Source organism: Teleopsis dalmanni, chromosome 1 (assembly GCF_002237135.1).
Source record: "Teleopsis dalmanni isolate 2A chromosome 1, ASM223713v2, whole genome shotgun sequence".
Taxonomy (NCBI): domain Eukaryota; kingdom Metazoa; phylum Arthropoda; class Insecta; order Diptera; family Diopsidae; genus Teleopsis; species Teleopsis dalmanni.
In genome coordinates this window covers 34552386-34565109 of record NC_051846.1, presented here as the reverse complement: position 1 = coordinate 34565109, position 12724 = coordinate 34552386, and the positions used below count along the sequence as shown (strand labels likewise).

Here is a 12724-nt window from a genome sequence, read left to right as displayed (position 1 = left end):
TGTCATATCCAATTTTTTAGATCAACATATGGCTGATTTCTAATTAAATAAATTATATTAAGACTATATTAGGCAATTTTTAATAAATGTTTAATACTTGCCTTCTTAATTTATCTTCATATGATAGATACAAACGATAAGAAAAATTGTGAAATCCAAATTACATATATACTTTTTTTAAATATAGACTGTTTGTTATACTTAAGAATTTAATTAAAAAGTCAAATAAATTAACTGACTTAGGACTGAAAAAAAACTTTCTCTTATGGAAGTAATAAATTAAAAATAATAATTTTAATTCTAGTTGCAGTTTCCGTAATTTATAGCTTTGCGTGGTTTCTATATTTTTTATGAAATATTTAAAGAATTTATTCTTAGCTTATTTATACCTTGAATAATGAAGTTAAGTAATGCCAACTAAAGCTCTTCAGTTATGAAATATAAATTAAAAAATTAGAATTAAGGAAGGTTATATGTTTGTTATTTAATAAATTAGACCTATACTATTTTTGACAGTGATGTTTGGATTAATTTTAGTTGCTCAATCGAATTTATTTATATATTCAGATTATTCAAATCTGAACCAATTAAAAATTTGTAAAATAACAATGTACCAATATTTTATAATTATAAACACTTAAGTACAAATCTTAGATACTAGAGTTTTGATGCTAGAGTTTTCTACTCAAAATCATGGAAAAGGAAAAGACTATATTCATACTTTATCGATAAATTTTGTTCATATTAGCAATTAATTATAAAAATGATAAAACTATGCCTATCAAAAATTTATCTGGTATCGGATTTTATTCGGATAAATCGTTAAAGCGTTAAAATTTGTTTTAATTTTATATAGCAGCTACATATAGTCATCTACGTCTAGTTATAAAACTATGTTCATATATGCAACTCAAAAACTGGGTATATATTTGACAACATTCCATATAACAACTTTAAGTAGTTAACCAAAGTAACAAATATTCATCACCTAATTGTTGTCATTGATTTAAATTTAAGTATACATATATACTCACCTGATTTCTGATTATTTTTTTTATCTTAATAATAGTTTCCCAAATTTAATTTAACTCTACAATAGAATGGTTCAAAACAAAAGCGTAAAATCTCCAAATTTTTTCGTCTCCCTAAGTTGTATTTTAATATAATAAGTTATATTTTGAGACAAAAAAAAATGTATACATACAGAAAAGTATGATGATACTATATGATGTTTCAGTTTAATTTAACGTTTGACATTTATACATAAAATTCTATCAATAATCATCATTAATATTATTTATTTTAAGTAAGAAATTTACAAGCCTGGTATTTGTACATAATGACAAACCTCGAAGGTGTTTTATTAAAACCTGATTTTTTTCCTTGTAAATAATATAATATAACCCCATATATCAATTCAAAATTGTGACCTCTTTAAAATATATTTATTGAATGTTATGAATAAATTTTACATAAAAAATATGTGTTAGATATTGATAAAAATAATTGCCAATTTATATCTAGTTAATCTAATTTTATTTCACTTAGGCAACTCCGATTTTACACAACCTGATAAACTGCCTGGCGGCTTATCCACCCATTTCCGTTTCTCTTGTTTTATATAAGCAGTGCTGTTTTCAATGAGTTCTTAGTGCCCTAAATATACAATACTACATAAATTAAATCAGTGCATATTTTGTCTGTTGATAGAAATATTTTTATAGCTGTCACTGATTCCTACAATGCCCTTAGTATATAATACAAATACATAGTAGATATATTAAAACATTTAAATGTAAATTATATAGATTAGTGGAGATTTATATATTTACTTAACTTATGTTTATAGATTTCATATTGAGATTATCGACTTTATCATTATTGCTATATTACCACCCATTTAACATTAAAATCCATTGATTATTTTACGGATAGGAATACTGTGCAATATTTATTTTTTATTATATTTTGATAGATAAAATTAACCATATAATATTATACTCACATATTTATCATGTATTTATATATATATTGTATATATTATTAGTCAGGGTTTATAAGAAAATGCTGTATCGAATTGATCGTGTTGCGGTCCCTACTTGAAAATGTTATGAAACCCAATTAAACTTTTAAATTCGTCTTTTTACAAAAAAAAAACAATATTTACCACCAAACTACGACAATTATTTAGTTACAAATAAGTTACTACGAAAAATCAAATATATATAAAAAAAAGTATATATATATATATTCTTCATTTTATTCTTTGTATCCGTTTGCCTAGTGGCCTTAGTGGGGCATAGGACCGAACCGATTCTCTTAAACCGCACTCTGTTAGGTGCTTTTCTGCATACATCGTTTCATGTGTAGAGCGGTTCTGTCATTTCTCTTTCAATTCTCCAAGTTAAAGCCGGTACACCAGAAGTATGCAGTCTTGTGGGCTCCATGTCAAAGCTTGTCGTTGAATATATATATTTGGTCGTCGGATAATATGCTCTATCCAATTCCATTTTCGCATTTTTATTTCGGTTAGAGTAGCTTTATGATTTGTTTGGAGCAAAAGTTCTGCATTTAATACGTGGTTAGGCCACCATATTTCTAGGTTTTTCCGCAGGTTTTTTATATATATGTTATATATATATATATATATAGTATACATATATATATATTATATATAATATTGCAACATCCTTTCAGCAACATAAGTTTAATACATTTTGCGACCCTGCAAAACTCAGATAACGAAACAAATCATCATACCACTCGAAAATCTTTAATACTTAATATAGACGATATATACGTAAGAACCTATAGAACATAATGAATGTATTATATGGTTGAAACTTTCAATTTGTTAATTTAAAATAACACATTTCCTTAAAATTAATATAATTAATAAAATAAAATACAATATTAATATATTTTTAATCTTAATTTTAAACTTTGTTTCAACATTTATATTTTCTTCCCAAAGCTTGTAATGGGTCCAGCTTTACCACTTGATTTCGGCGATCCTGTTGATTGGCGCAGCATAATTAACACATACAATCTGCAAGGTGGGACATATACCATACAATCTACACCACTGTATCCATGGGATAAATGGGAAACAATATTCTCACGTTCTGTTGGCAGAATGCGAACAAATATCGATAAAGATGGGATATTTCGAAAAGATGATGCCAGACTGCTTGTATATATTGCACTGGAGTCTTTTATGAACAAAACGCATGGTAATGGACATGATTGCTTACTGCGTTCAATATGTAAGAATGCACAAATAGAGCAACATGTAGGCGTATTTGCTGAAATCTATAATATAGTACTGACGTAAGTTAAATAAACTTAACAACTATCTAACATTCTTGAATTTTATAACATTTATATTTAATTTATTATAACACAGACCAGGTACCGAGTTTATGGATACTGCTTATAAGGAAGCACACGTTGCTGGTAAATCAGGAGTGGATTGTTATAAGACATTTAAAAAATGTAAAGTTGCTGCTAATATAGTTGAGCAATTTATGGCAGATTTTTAATAAATATCTAAATCATAAAATATAAATAGAATTTTATTCACTTATTTTTATTTTCTTTTAAATTTTTTTATTTATTGTTATTTGAATAGCTTTATTTGAATTTAGTTAAATTTAAAAGCAAATATCTGTATCTGAATTGCTTCTAGCACAAATTTGTTGCACTTACCAACAAATTTGCCAAAATTCTGCACTTTTTTTTTAATATTTATTTTATTTTTTTGGTAGCATGTAAATGTGCAATGTGAGTTTAACTTTGTGTCAATGGTTCCAATGTGCTAAAAGTTGAATTTAGGTCAGCCCCCGAGTTTCAGTCATGTGCACTTCCGTTTCTCGAATGGTATTGAAAAATTCAAGGGATAAATTGTCTGGTATAGAATGCAAATGGTTTCCAGGATTAACATATTATGCTCCTAAGCTTGTACTTCCTTTGGTGAAGTCATTTACATTTTTTGTCATTTTTTGTGTATGAAAAGTTTTTTCTTTGCACATTTTGTTATACTAAATATATTTTTGACTGAAATATAATTTAATACCATTATAAAAATGCAATGTTCTGTATATAAGAGAAGCTCTCAAATTGATATATAAAATTCATAATTTTACTTTGTGAATCCAAACATAAAACAAAATAAAATGAGAACTTATGGTGATGTTTATGTATATAAAGTTTATCTGCATGTTGAAGTCATTTCATCGCATTTAATAGAAATTTTTATGGTAAAATTTAATTTAACGAGTATTTAAAATATATATTTCTGTGCTTGTTTCAAGAAAGTATAAACTTTTTATTAGTTCGTTTTAGTTCACAGTAATGGAACAGAGTAAAACTTGGAACTATGAACTTTGCATAGAAGAAACTTCATAAATATATGAGTATATTTTGTTGTTCAAGTCTGTATAACTTTTATTTCATAGTTTACATATATTTAAATTTATTTATAACTTTTGATGTTTTAAAAACTGATGTTCAAAGTTTTTCTTATCTTAGTTTTTTATTTTTTAATTTTCACATACTTTTTATTCATTTATGCAATATTATTTTCTTGCATTATTACTTCATATTTTCAAAATTAACAAATCACTTACCATTCCAAATACATTATTTAAGTTAGTTTTATGCACTTTGTTCGCAGAAATTCTGTATTAAAATATTTTAAATATTATGAAAGCACAAACTTAACATTTGTAAATTGATTTTATAACTTACTTCATTATTGTCATATTTCGTCTTATATGTTAGCTTGTTCTATTTTATCTACACAATGTTTTGTTTATTTAGGATGATAAAACTTACTTAAAATACTTATTACATTACTTATATAGCATTACTTTTAGTATTATTTATATTATTGATTTACGATAATATTGTTATATTTCATAGCAAGTACATATGCTTTTGAGATCGCAAATGCACCCTGATGAACTGTGATCGTAAAGAATATTACTCTAAATAGTAAAAAGTCATCAAATTACAACAATTAACATCAAATGTTTACAAAAATAGAGTAGAAAAAGAAAACTACTCTATTTTCTGCTTCAAACCTGTAGTTTCAACTGACTAACAGTTAAAATGTATCTTTTCATGCACTTAAAATAAATGAGTATATATAACTTATTCAGGTTAATATTACCTAAATTCCCTCAAACATTCTCATCTAAGAAAGTTTATATAAAATTTCTATCACAATGTTATTAGAAGCATCAAAAATAAGAGTACTTTAATACCAGTAAATTTCATTTTGAATATGCTTTTAACAAAGAACTAACGTTCTGGAAAATTATCTTTTAAAAATATGCAATAGTGTTTTTGCTTTCGAAGCAACACAATTCTTTCTGACCATGGGAAGGGATATAAGGCCTTTCTGGTTATTATACAAAAGTTTAAGCATTTTATTAAATATTCAGTTTTTACTTCTAAAGGTATAAAATTTGTAGCTAACATTTTTCAATATTTATTTCTTAACTGGCATTTTATGTACTTGTTGAGCGAAATATATGAAAACTACTTAAATATAGTACCACCGAAGTTTTCATAAACACATTGCTGAAATTTAAAACCGAATAAAATACTACAATCTTTTCAGGATGTGAAATCAAATATAAATTTATTTTTAAATAAATTTAAAAAAATTTTTAACCTTTTAACAATATTAACGAAATTGAAATTGAAAGGATACTAAACAGAACATGAGTGTAAAGATAAAAAGATGTAGGGAACATTTAATATATTTTTTAATCAATGAAGAAAATATTGAAGTACAAAAAAGTAAGATAAAAAATAATACGGAGCATTTTATGCTAGAAATTAAATTTATTTAAAGTTAATAGAAATGTATACAAATTCGTTAATTTTTAATATGAGTATAAATAAAATAAATAAAATTGAATTTAACCGGGCTTTAAAGTGGTTATTTAAAATATATAATATATTTAAAATATTTGAAAATTATTTAAAATATGTTAAAACATATAAAAAAATTTTAATAAATAAATGTAATAAGTGCTACTTATTAACAATTATAGTGTTAAATAATCGACATTATATTTATATAAATTTCTTTAACTCCTAGGAGGAGCATAGAGCCGCAACAAAATTTTTACATTCAGATCAGATTAATAGCTTCAATTCTCTCCAATTTATGTGCATACGTGACATTTCTATATCCGTTTGTCTTCTCTAAGTGTGCATAGGCTTACCTCTTCTTCGGCTGCCTATGGGGTTTCACTCGACCGTTATTCTTGTGTTGTCACTGATCTGCATTGTGTATGGTTTATCCAGGTATAGTTGCGCTTAATTATCTCAATCTATATTGGTGTTTGGTTATTGATGAGCCATAATCTTTCATTCGTTAGCATGTTTGGCCAAAGCATTTTATCGATTTTCTGTAAAGACTGATTAATAAAGACTTGTAGCGCGTTGATGTGATTTGACGCAGTGTTTTTGATTATCATCCATATAAGAGAGTGGATATAATATTTGAGTTAAATATTTGAATTATAGTTTAACACGATATCTGGTGTGATCTCCACAACTCATTTAAGCCAAAACCCTATTTTCTTTTTATTAATAAGGTGCTTGATATCAGCGCTGGATCTGCCGTTCTTTGAATTATGCTTCCAAAATAGAAGAATTCAACGTCCTCAAGAACTGACATAGAAAGAACCGACCTTAAACGCGTTTAAATTAAATTTTATTATATAACTCGATGTAATAATAAATTAATATTTTTAAATATTAGCTTAAACATTTTATAAATTGAAAACAAAATTTTTATGTAAATTTACTAACAATTTAAAATTTAAAATTAATTACATTTGAAGAGTTTTCGTCTTTAAACGATTTTATCATTTTTATAAAAGCTTTAATTACTCAAATAAATGAGTTAATGATAATTTAACATTAACGTTAACATAAGCACATTATCCTTATGTTGAATTTACATTTAAGCTGTAGAGTTCTGCAAAGTGTTAGGTAAACCACTTAACTGAATGTTTAAGGTTAACAGCTGCGCTCGTTAAAAAGTTTTGCACTTCACCATTATAATGCTAAATCCGTAGTACATGTGTCATTGGCATCAGATTGTTCTGCTTTTTTTTAAGATTTATTTTTTACACTTTTTGGATTGTTTTTTGCACTCAAGCAATGCATTTGCAAAGTTTTATTATGTGGTGACCCAGTTAAAAACAACAGATAAATAGAAATTGTAAAGTATGTGAAGTTTAATTAAGAAAGTTCGTCGAAATATTTTCATTTAAATTATTTATCTTCAATTACTTAGAAATTTATAACTGAATTAATATTTAAATTATATAAATATATAAAATTAATGAACTTAAAATTTTTTTTAATTATTTACTAAAACAGTAAATTTTATATGCTATAGGTATCATTTATCACTGCTGCTTTTACAATAATTTAGCAACACAAATGCACTAAATGCCTTATTAGTTATAGTCAAATATTATAGTCAAAAATCGTAATCAATCACCAGTTAAAAACTTTTAATTTATCAATTATTACTCTCACTAATTCAAAATATCGATATGGACTAAATGCCTACATTATAGTTTCCATATCATTAAATCTCTGTTAACCGTCTTTACACACGTTGAGTTAATAGAAACTGTTATAAAGCACATGTTAATCATAACCATAAGTACTATGTTCTATATATGAAAGTACATCATCGAAGGTACTTTCTTTCTATGCAGATGATGATGTCTATGATAATCTTTAAAAAAAAACTCAGAAATAATTATACTTATCCTACTTAGAAAGGACTAGAAGAAATATGATTATTGCTTTTTTATTAAAAATTTCATAAACATTATTATAATGTTTATTCCATTATACATAATTTTATTGCAGTATTAATGTTATTAAATTATTTCAAACACTTTTAATATTCAACAAAATTATTAAACATTTTAGCACGTATCTATGAGTGGCGCCATACCACACATTGCTAAGAATTTCACATTGCACACTTTCATTTAATTCCTTAGTCAGCTGTTTGTGCTGTAACAACAGCAAATAAAAGATGTCACACTGAAATATTACATGCAATTTTTTAATAAAAAAAGCAATTTCCTATTTCTCTAAACAACATTACTTTCTCCAAGCAATTAAGAGTATCTTTGCGGACGCTTGTTCCATTGTCTCCTACAATAAAAGATGAGAGAGTACATCCTTAGAGAAAACATTATACACATGCTACATCGTTATCAGAGTAGTATTATATGCTTATATGGTATATATACATATATATACGTATGCATATATTACTTCCTTAAAAGGCAAATTGCCGGTAACAAGTAGGTCAATAACTTGGTAAATATTTTTTCTTTTTTCTGTGATGTTTATTGTGTGAGGATGTAATTTACAAGGGGCAATACTTTTATTCCTAAAAGTGAAAGCAATTTGTACAGTGCTAACTTTGTTAAGTATGTAGTTTAACTTTTAGTCATTAAAATATACTTAACAAACGAATACTTAAAGGGTTCAAAATTTCAATCTATTAATTTATTTGAAAAACTATTTGTATATTAAGAAGGTAATATATTACAAAATTGTTCAGATTAAAATTATCACTTTAAACTAATCGTCCCAGAGTTCCAATGAAACATTACTATTGTACCATATTGTTGTTTGCTAAAATCAGTATATATATATGTTAAATTATTAAATTTGACATTATTATAATATAATAATATATAGTAATATAATAATGATAATGAAATTCATTAAAACATTCTGTTTAATTACATTAGTTATCAATATACAGATCAATCAACAAAATGAATATGACAATAAACACATACTCAAGATTTCAATTTCACAAATAAATATAAAATATATAATATGTAACATATCTAATGTCTGAACATTCGTTTAATTAATGGTCTAACGTCACAAGAAAAATAATTACAAAAACCCTCAAGATGTCAAGTTCACTAATGTTGTTAATTCATATAAGTCCCTATATTTGTATATTCCCTAGTATCCCTATGTATACCATGCACATGATAGCGTCTATATACTGCTTGTACCAAATAATTATAATAATAAATAAAAAAATATTAAAAAAACATACCTATGTTTACAATCTTTTGAAAGTACCTATAACATGATTTGAATAATCTGTTGCTATATATCGAATATATCAAATATAATATATCGAATATCCAAACACAGATTTTATAAAAAAAAAGTTCTTACTATTCAGCATGATAGATAAATGGCCTTATTCCTCATTAGAATAACCATAAAAACCTTTATTATGTTGAGAACCAAAATAGTATAACTCGCTATATCGTTGTATAGTAAAAGAACATAGACTTTTTGAGGTATTTAATCTTTGTACCGACTTATTAAAATCTAATAATAAATATAGGTGATACATATTGGTACATGTAGTGTTTTTACGAAGTATGAATATGTAAAATAACTATTGCAAAATAAAAAATATTACTAAGCAAGTTTTACTCCAACAAATTAGAAGGTGTGACCCAACGTAGGTGGTGTAATTATAAACAGTAACTATGTTATTATAGCCTGACTTAATCTTGTTCAGTATCCACACTGACAAAATCTTCAGTGATACGAAGATTTTTAAAGAATGCCTTAGTCAAATGCTCTTATAAATCAATATAAGTGAGGCTATTTGTGACACTTAAAGAAAGAAAATTACTGTTAATATAAGTCAAATACATGCATTTCATATTCCTTCCTAAAGGACCTTCAGTCTTATAAAGCAAGTTTAATAACTATTTGTATTAAATTTCTGAAGCTATGTTCCAAAATCTTATATATAATTTTAAATTTAAGATAACAATTCAACAACTATTTAAATAAAATTTTTTCAGATACTCTAACAAAGCTTTATTTTAACCTATCCAAGATCTTATATATAATTTTGTATTTAAAATAATAGTTTTATTGAAGTTGCTGAAGAAGATAGCATGGAAATATAATATTATTATTATATGTATTTAAAACCATTCTGAAAAGTATGATGAAAAGATACCATGCACGTTTTGTTTTATGCATTAAATCTGAATTAACAAATAATTGAAATGTTGTAATATATAAGCAAAACTCAACAGTATTAAGCTATAGATATAATTTTAAGATATTACCAAACAAGAATTTGTACTGCAATTGCAACAATTCGTAAATTGTAATTTGTAACTCGATTCAATTTTTATGTTTGTAAATAAAATATACGTCTAAAGTATAAAAATATACGTATATGAGGGTCTATTTTCTTGCAACACATATGCTCATTTTAACTTCACTGATACGAGTATTTTAGCTCACTGGAACATCTTAAAATTCTTTTTATTGTCTATGTATTGAACTAAGCCTCTGCAATGCTAAAAATAAAATTTATGGGATAACTACGTGCTTCCTCACCTGCAAAAAAAGAGTAGCACACATTGTATATATGTACACTCCTAAATGAAATCCTAAACACTCCATTCGCCATATTTACTGTCTTCCAAATTTTTTTCCTTGAAAAATACAAAGAATTTTATTTGTTCTTGCGTATTTTGCGGTTTTTGCGGGGTATTAGCTAAATTCTATTGTTGAATTTTATTGCTTCATAAAAGCATTTTTTGGCACTTTTATAGCAAATATGTGCTATTTTGCATTTTACAACTTTCTTACTTTAATATAAAAAGCTTGCTTTTATTGATTTTAAAAATGTCTTATAAGTGTTTAATATTTTTACTATTCTAATTATAGGGATGAAGACAATCTGCAACAATGTTACAAGAAATATGTGAAATTACGGAATGTTAAATTTACGTTTTTTTAAATTTCATTATGTTATATTACAAGATTATTTTAACTAAATAATTCTTAAATTAATTATTTTACATATTTCCCTTCTTTTGTAAGTTTATGCACACTAGAGTCACATTTTGTAAACACGTCATACACCCACTTTGAAGTTACTTCTTATTTGCCTAGAAGGCAGCACTTAATTTATTTTTAATAAAGTAAATAAAAGTAATTTTGTAAACAGTTTTCCGAGAATCTCATTTTCTATTTGTATAATTATTTAAAACATAAACTTATTTACTGAAAGTGATTCCATTTCATATTATTCAACCTACGTATGTTAGTTGCATTAAGTCAACTTGAAAACATGTCCTGGAAATTATTTATTTAAAATGAGCAAAAACAACCTGCAGCAAAATAACATTTTATAAATAAATTGTTGTTGTATTTAATTAAATTTTATTAATGTTATTTCAAAAATTAAATTGCTGTTAATTTAAATAATTTTAAATGGAAAAATGTATAAATATTTAAACACAAATTTTTTGTATATTGACTGCTGTACTTTACAAGATGATAAAATCCATATTTATTTAGTGTTTATTTAATTAGTCATTACATACGTGAGTCATTCTTGGCTGCGTCGAGTAGCCTCCGCTAGTCAATCCATTCAGTGGCTTACTGTAGCCATTTAGTAAAACCGAGTACTCCAAATTATTGGTCATTGGTCCCCTGTTCATTCTACTGAAGATGCGGACGTTCTCTTCCGCGTTTCCAATTTCGAGTATCGAAACAAGCACCCTTCTATCCAAAGTACTTTCTTTCATTCGCTACCATCCTTTCCAACGCATAAGGTACCATCTTCCGAATAATTTTTCTTTCGAATGCTCCCAACGCCTTTTCATCATTGTTGATAATTGTCCGAGCTTCTGCGCCATACAACAGGATAGGCATAATAAGAGAGTTGTAGAGCGTGATTTTTGTTTTGTCAAGAAAGGGATTTTTTCTTTGTTAAATATCTATGCTGACGTCACTTTAGGTGTTTATCTTAATTCATATCCACACTATACGTTTTTTAAATATCAAAATGATATTTTAATAAACATTTGTGTTCGGTGGCAGAAGCACATGCAGTTGCATAGCATCTAGAAATTATTTAAATCTTAATAATAAACTGATAAGCCTATTTGGACTAAGTTTTGAACGCCAAATCAAAGCTCATTGCAGGTTAAAGTTTGCTTTATAAATGAAAAAAACGTTACATTTGGAGTGATATTTTGACATTTTTAATTTTGGTATTTTTCTTCAGATGCTTATATTTTTATTTTTTTTTATAAAAATTACATGAATATTAAATTAGTATTTTTTATAAAATTTAAAAATAAAAATTTATCCTTTTTCCCTTTTCTTTGAGTTAGACAAATTAATTGTTTCAAAAGAACTCTTACCCAATCCCAGTTGGAAATGAATGTTGACTATATTAAAACGACAACTTTTGATAGAATAAATCCAATTATTGAAAGAAACTGTAGCTCTTTCATTTTTTTTTTAAACGAAAATTTAACAATTGCCAAATAAGTCCGTAAAGCACAAAGAATATTAAATCTTTTTTGGTTACATTGACAATTGTTACAATTTAGTGGTTTACTTTGAGTTACAGATCTTCTTTTTACTTTTCAACTAAACCAATTTAACAGAAACGTGCTTCATCACTAAAGATGATTTTTACGGAATTTTGCACTTATAAGCAACTCAATGAAATTTTACTTGGCTTTATTTTTTACATCGACTGAGCTTTACACGAATTTTTTTTCAATAAAGTGAAGAACAAGCTTTATTCACTATGATAAGAAAAGTGGATTTGGTAAAGTTATAAAATTACTTACCTTATACT

At 25.9% G+C, this 12724-nt stretch overlaps 1 protein-coding gene across 1 annotated transcript in view; it reads left to right on the top strand.

Moving 5' to 3' along the window:
- LOC119679432 overlaps nt 1–3542 on the top strand; it is a 15932-nt gene extending 12390 nt beyond the window's left edge. The window contains exons 2-3 of the mRNA XM_038091786.1: nt 2975–3330; nt 3407–3542. Of these exons, the coding sequence (XP_037947714.1) occupies nt 2975–3330; nt 3407–3542 (492 nt within the window). The remainder of the gene's footprint in view (nt 1–2974; nt 3331–3406) is intronic.
- The last annotated feature ends 9182 nt before the right edge of the window (nt 3543–12724 follow it).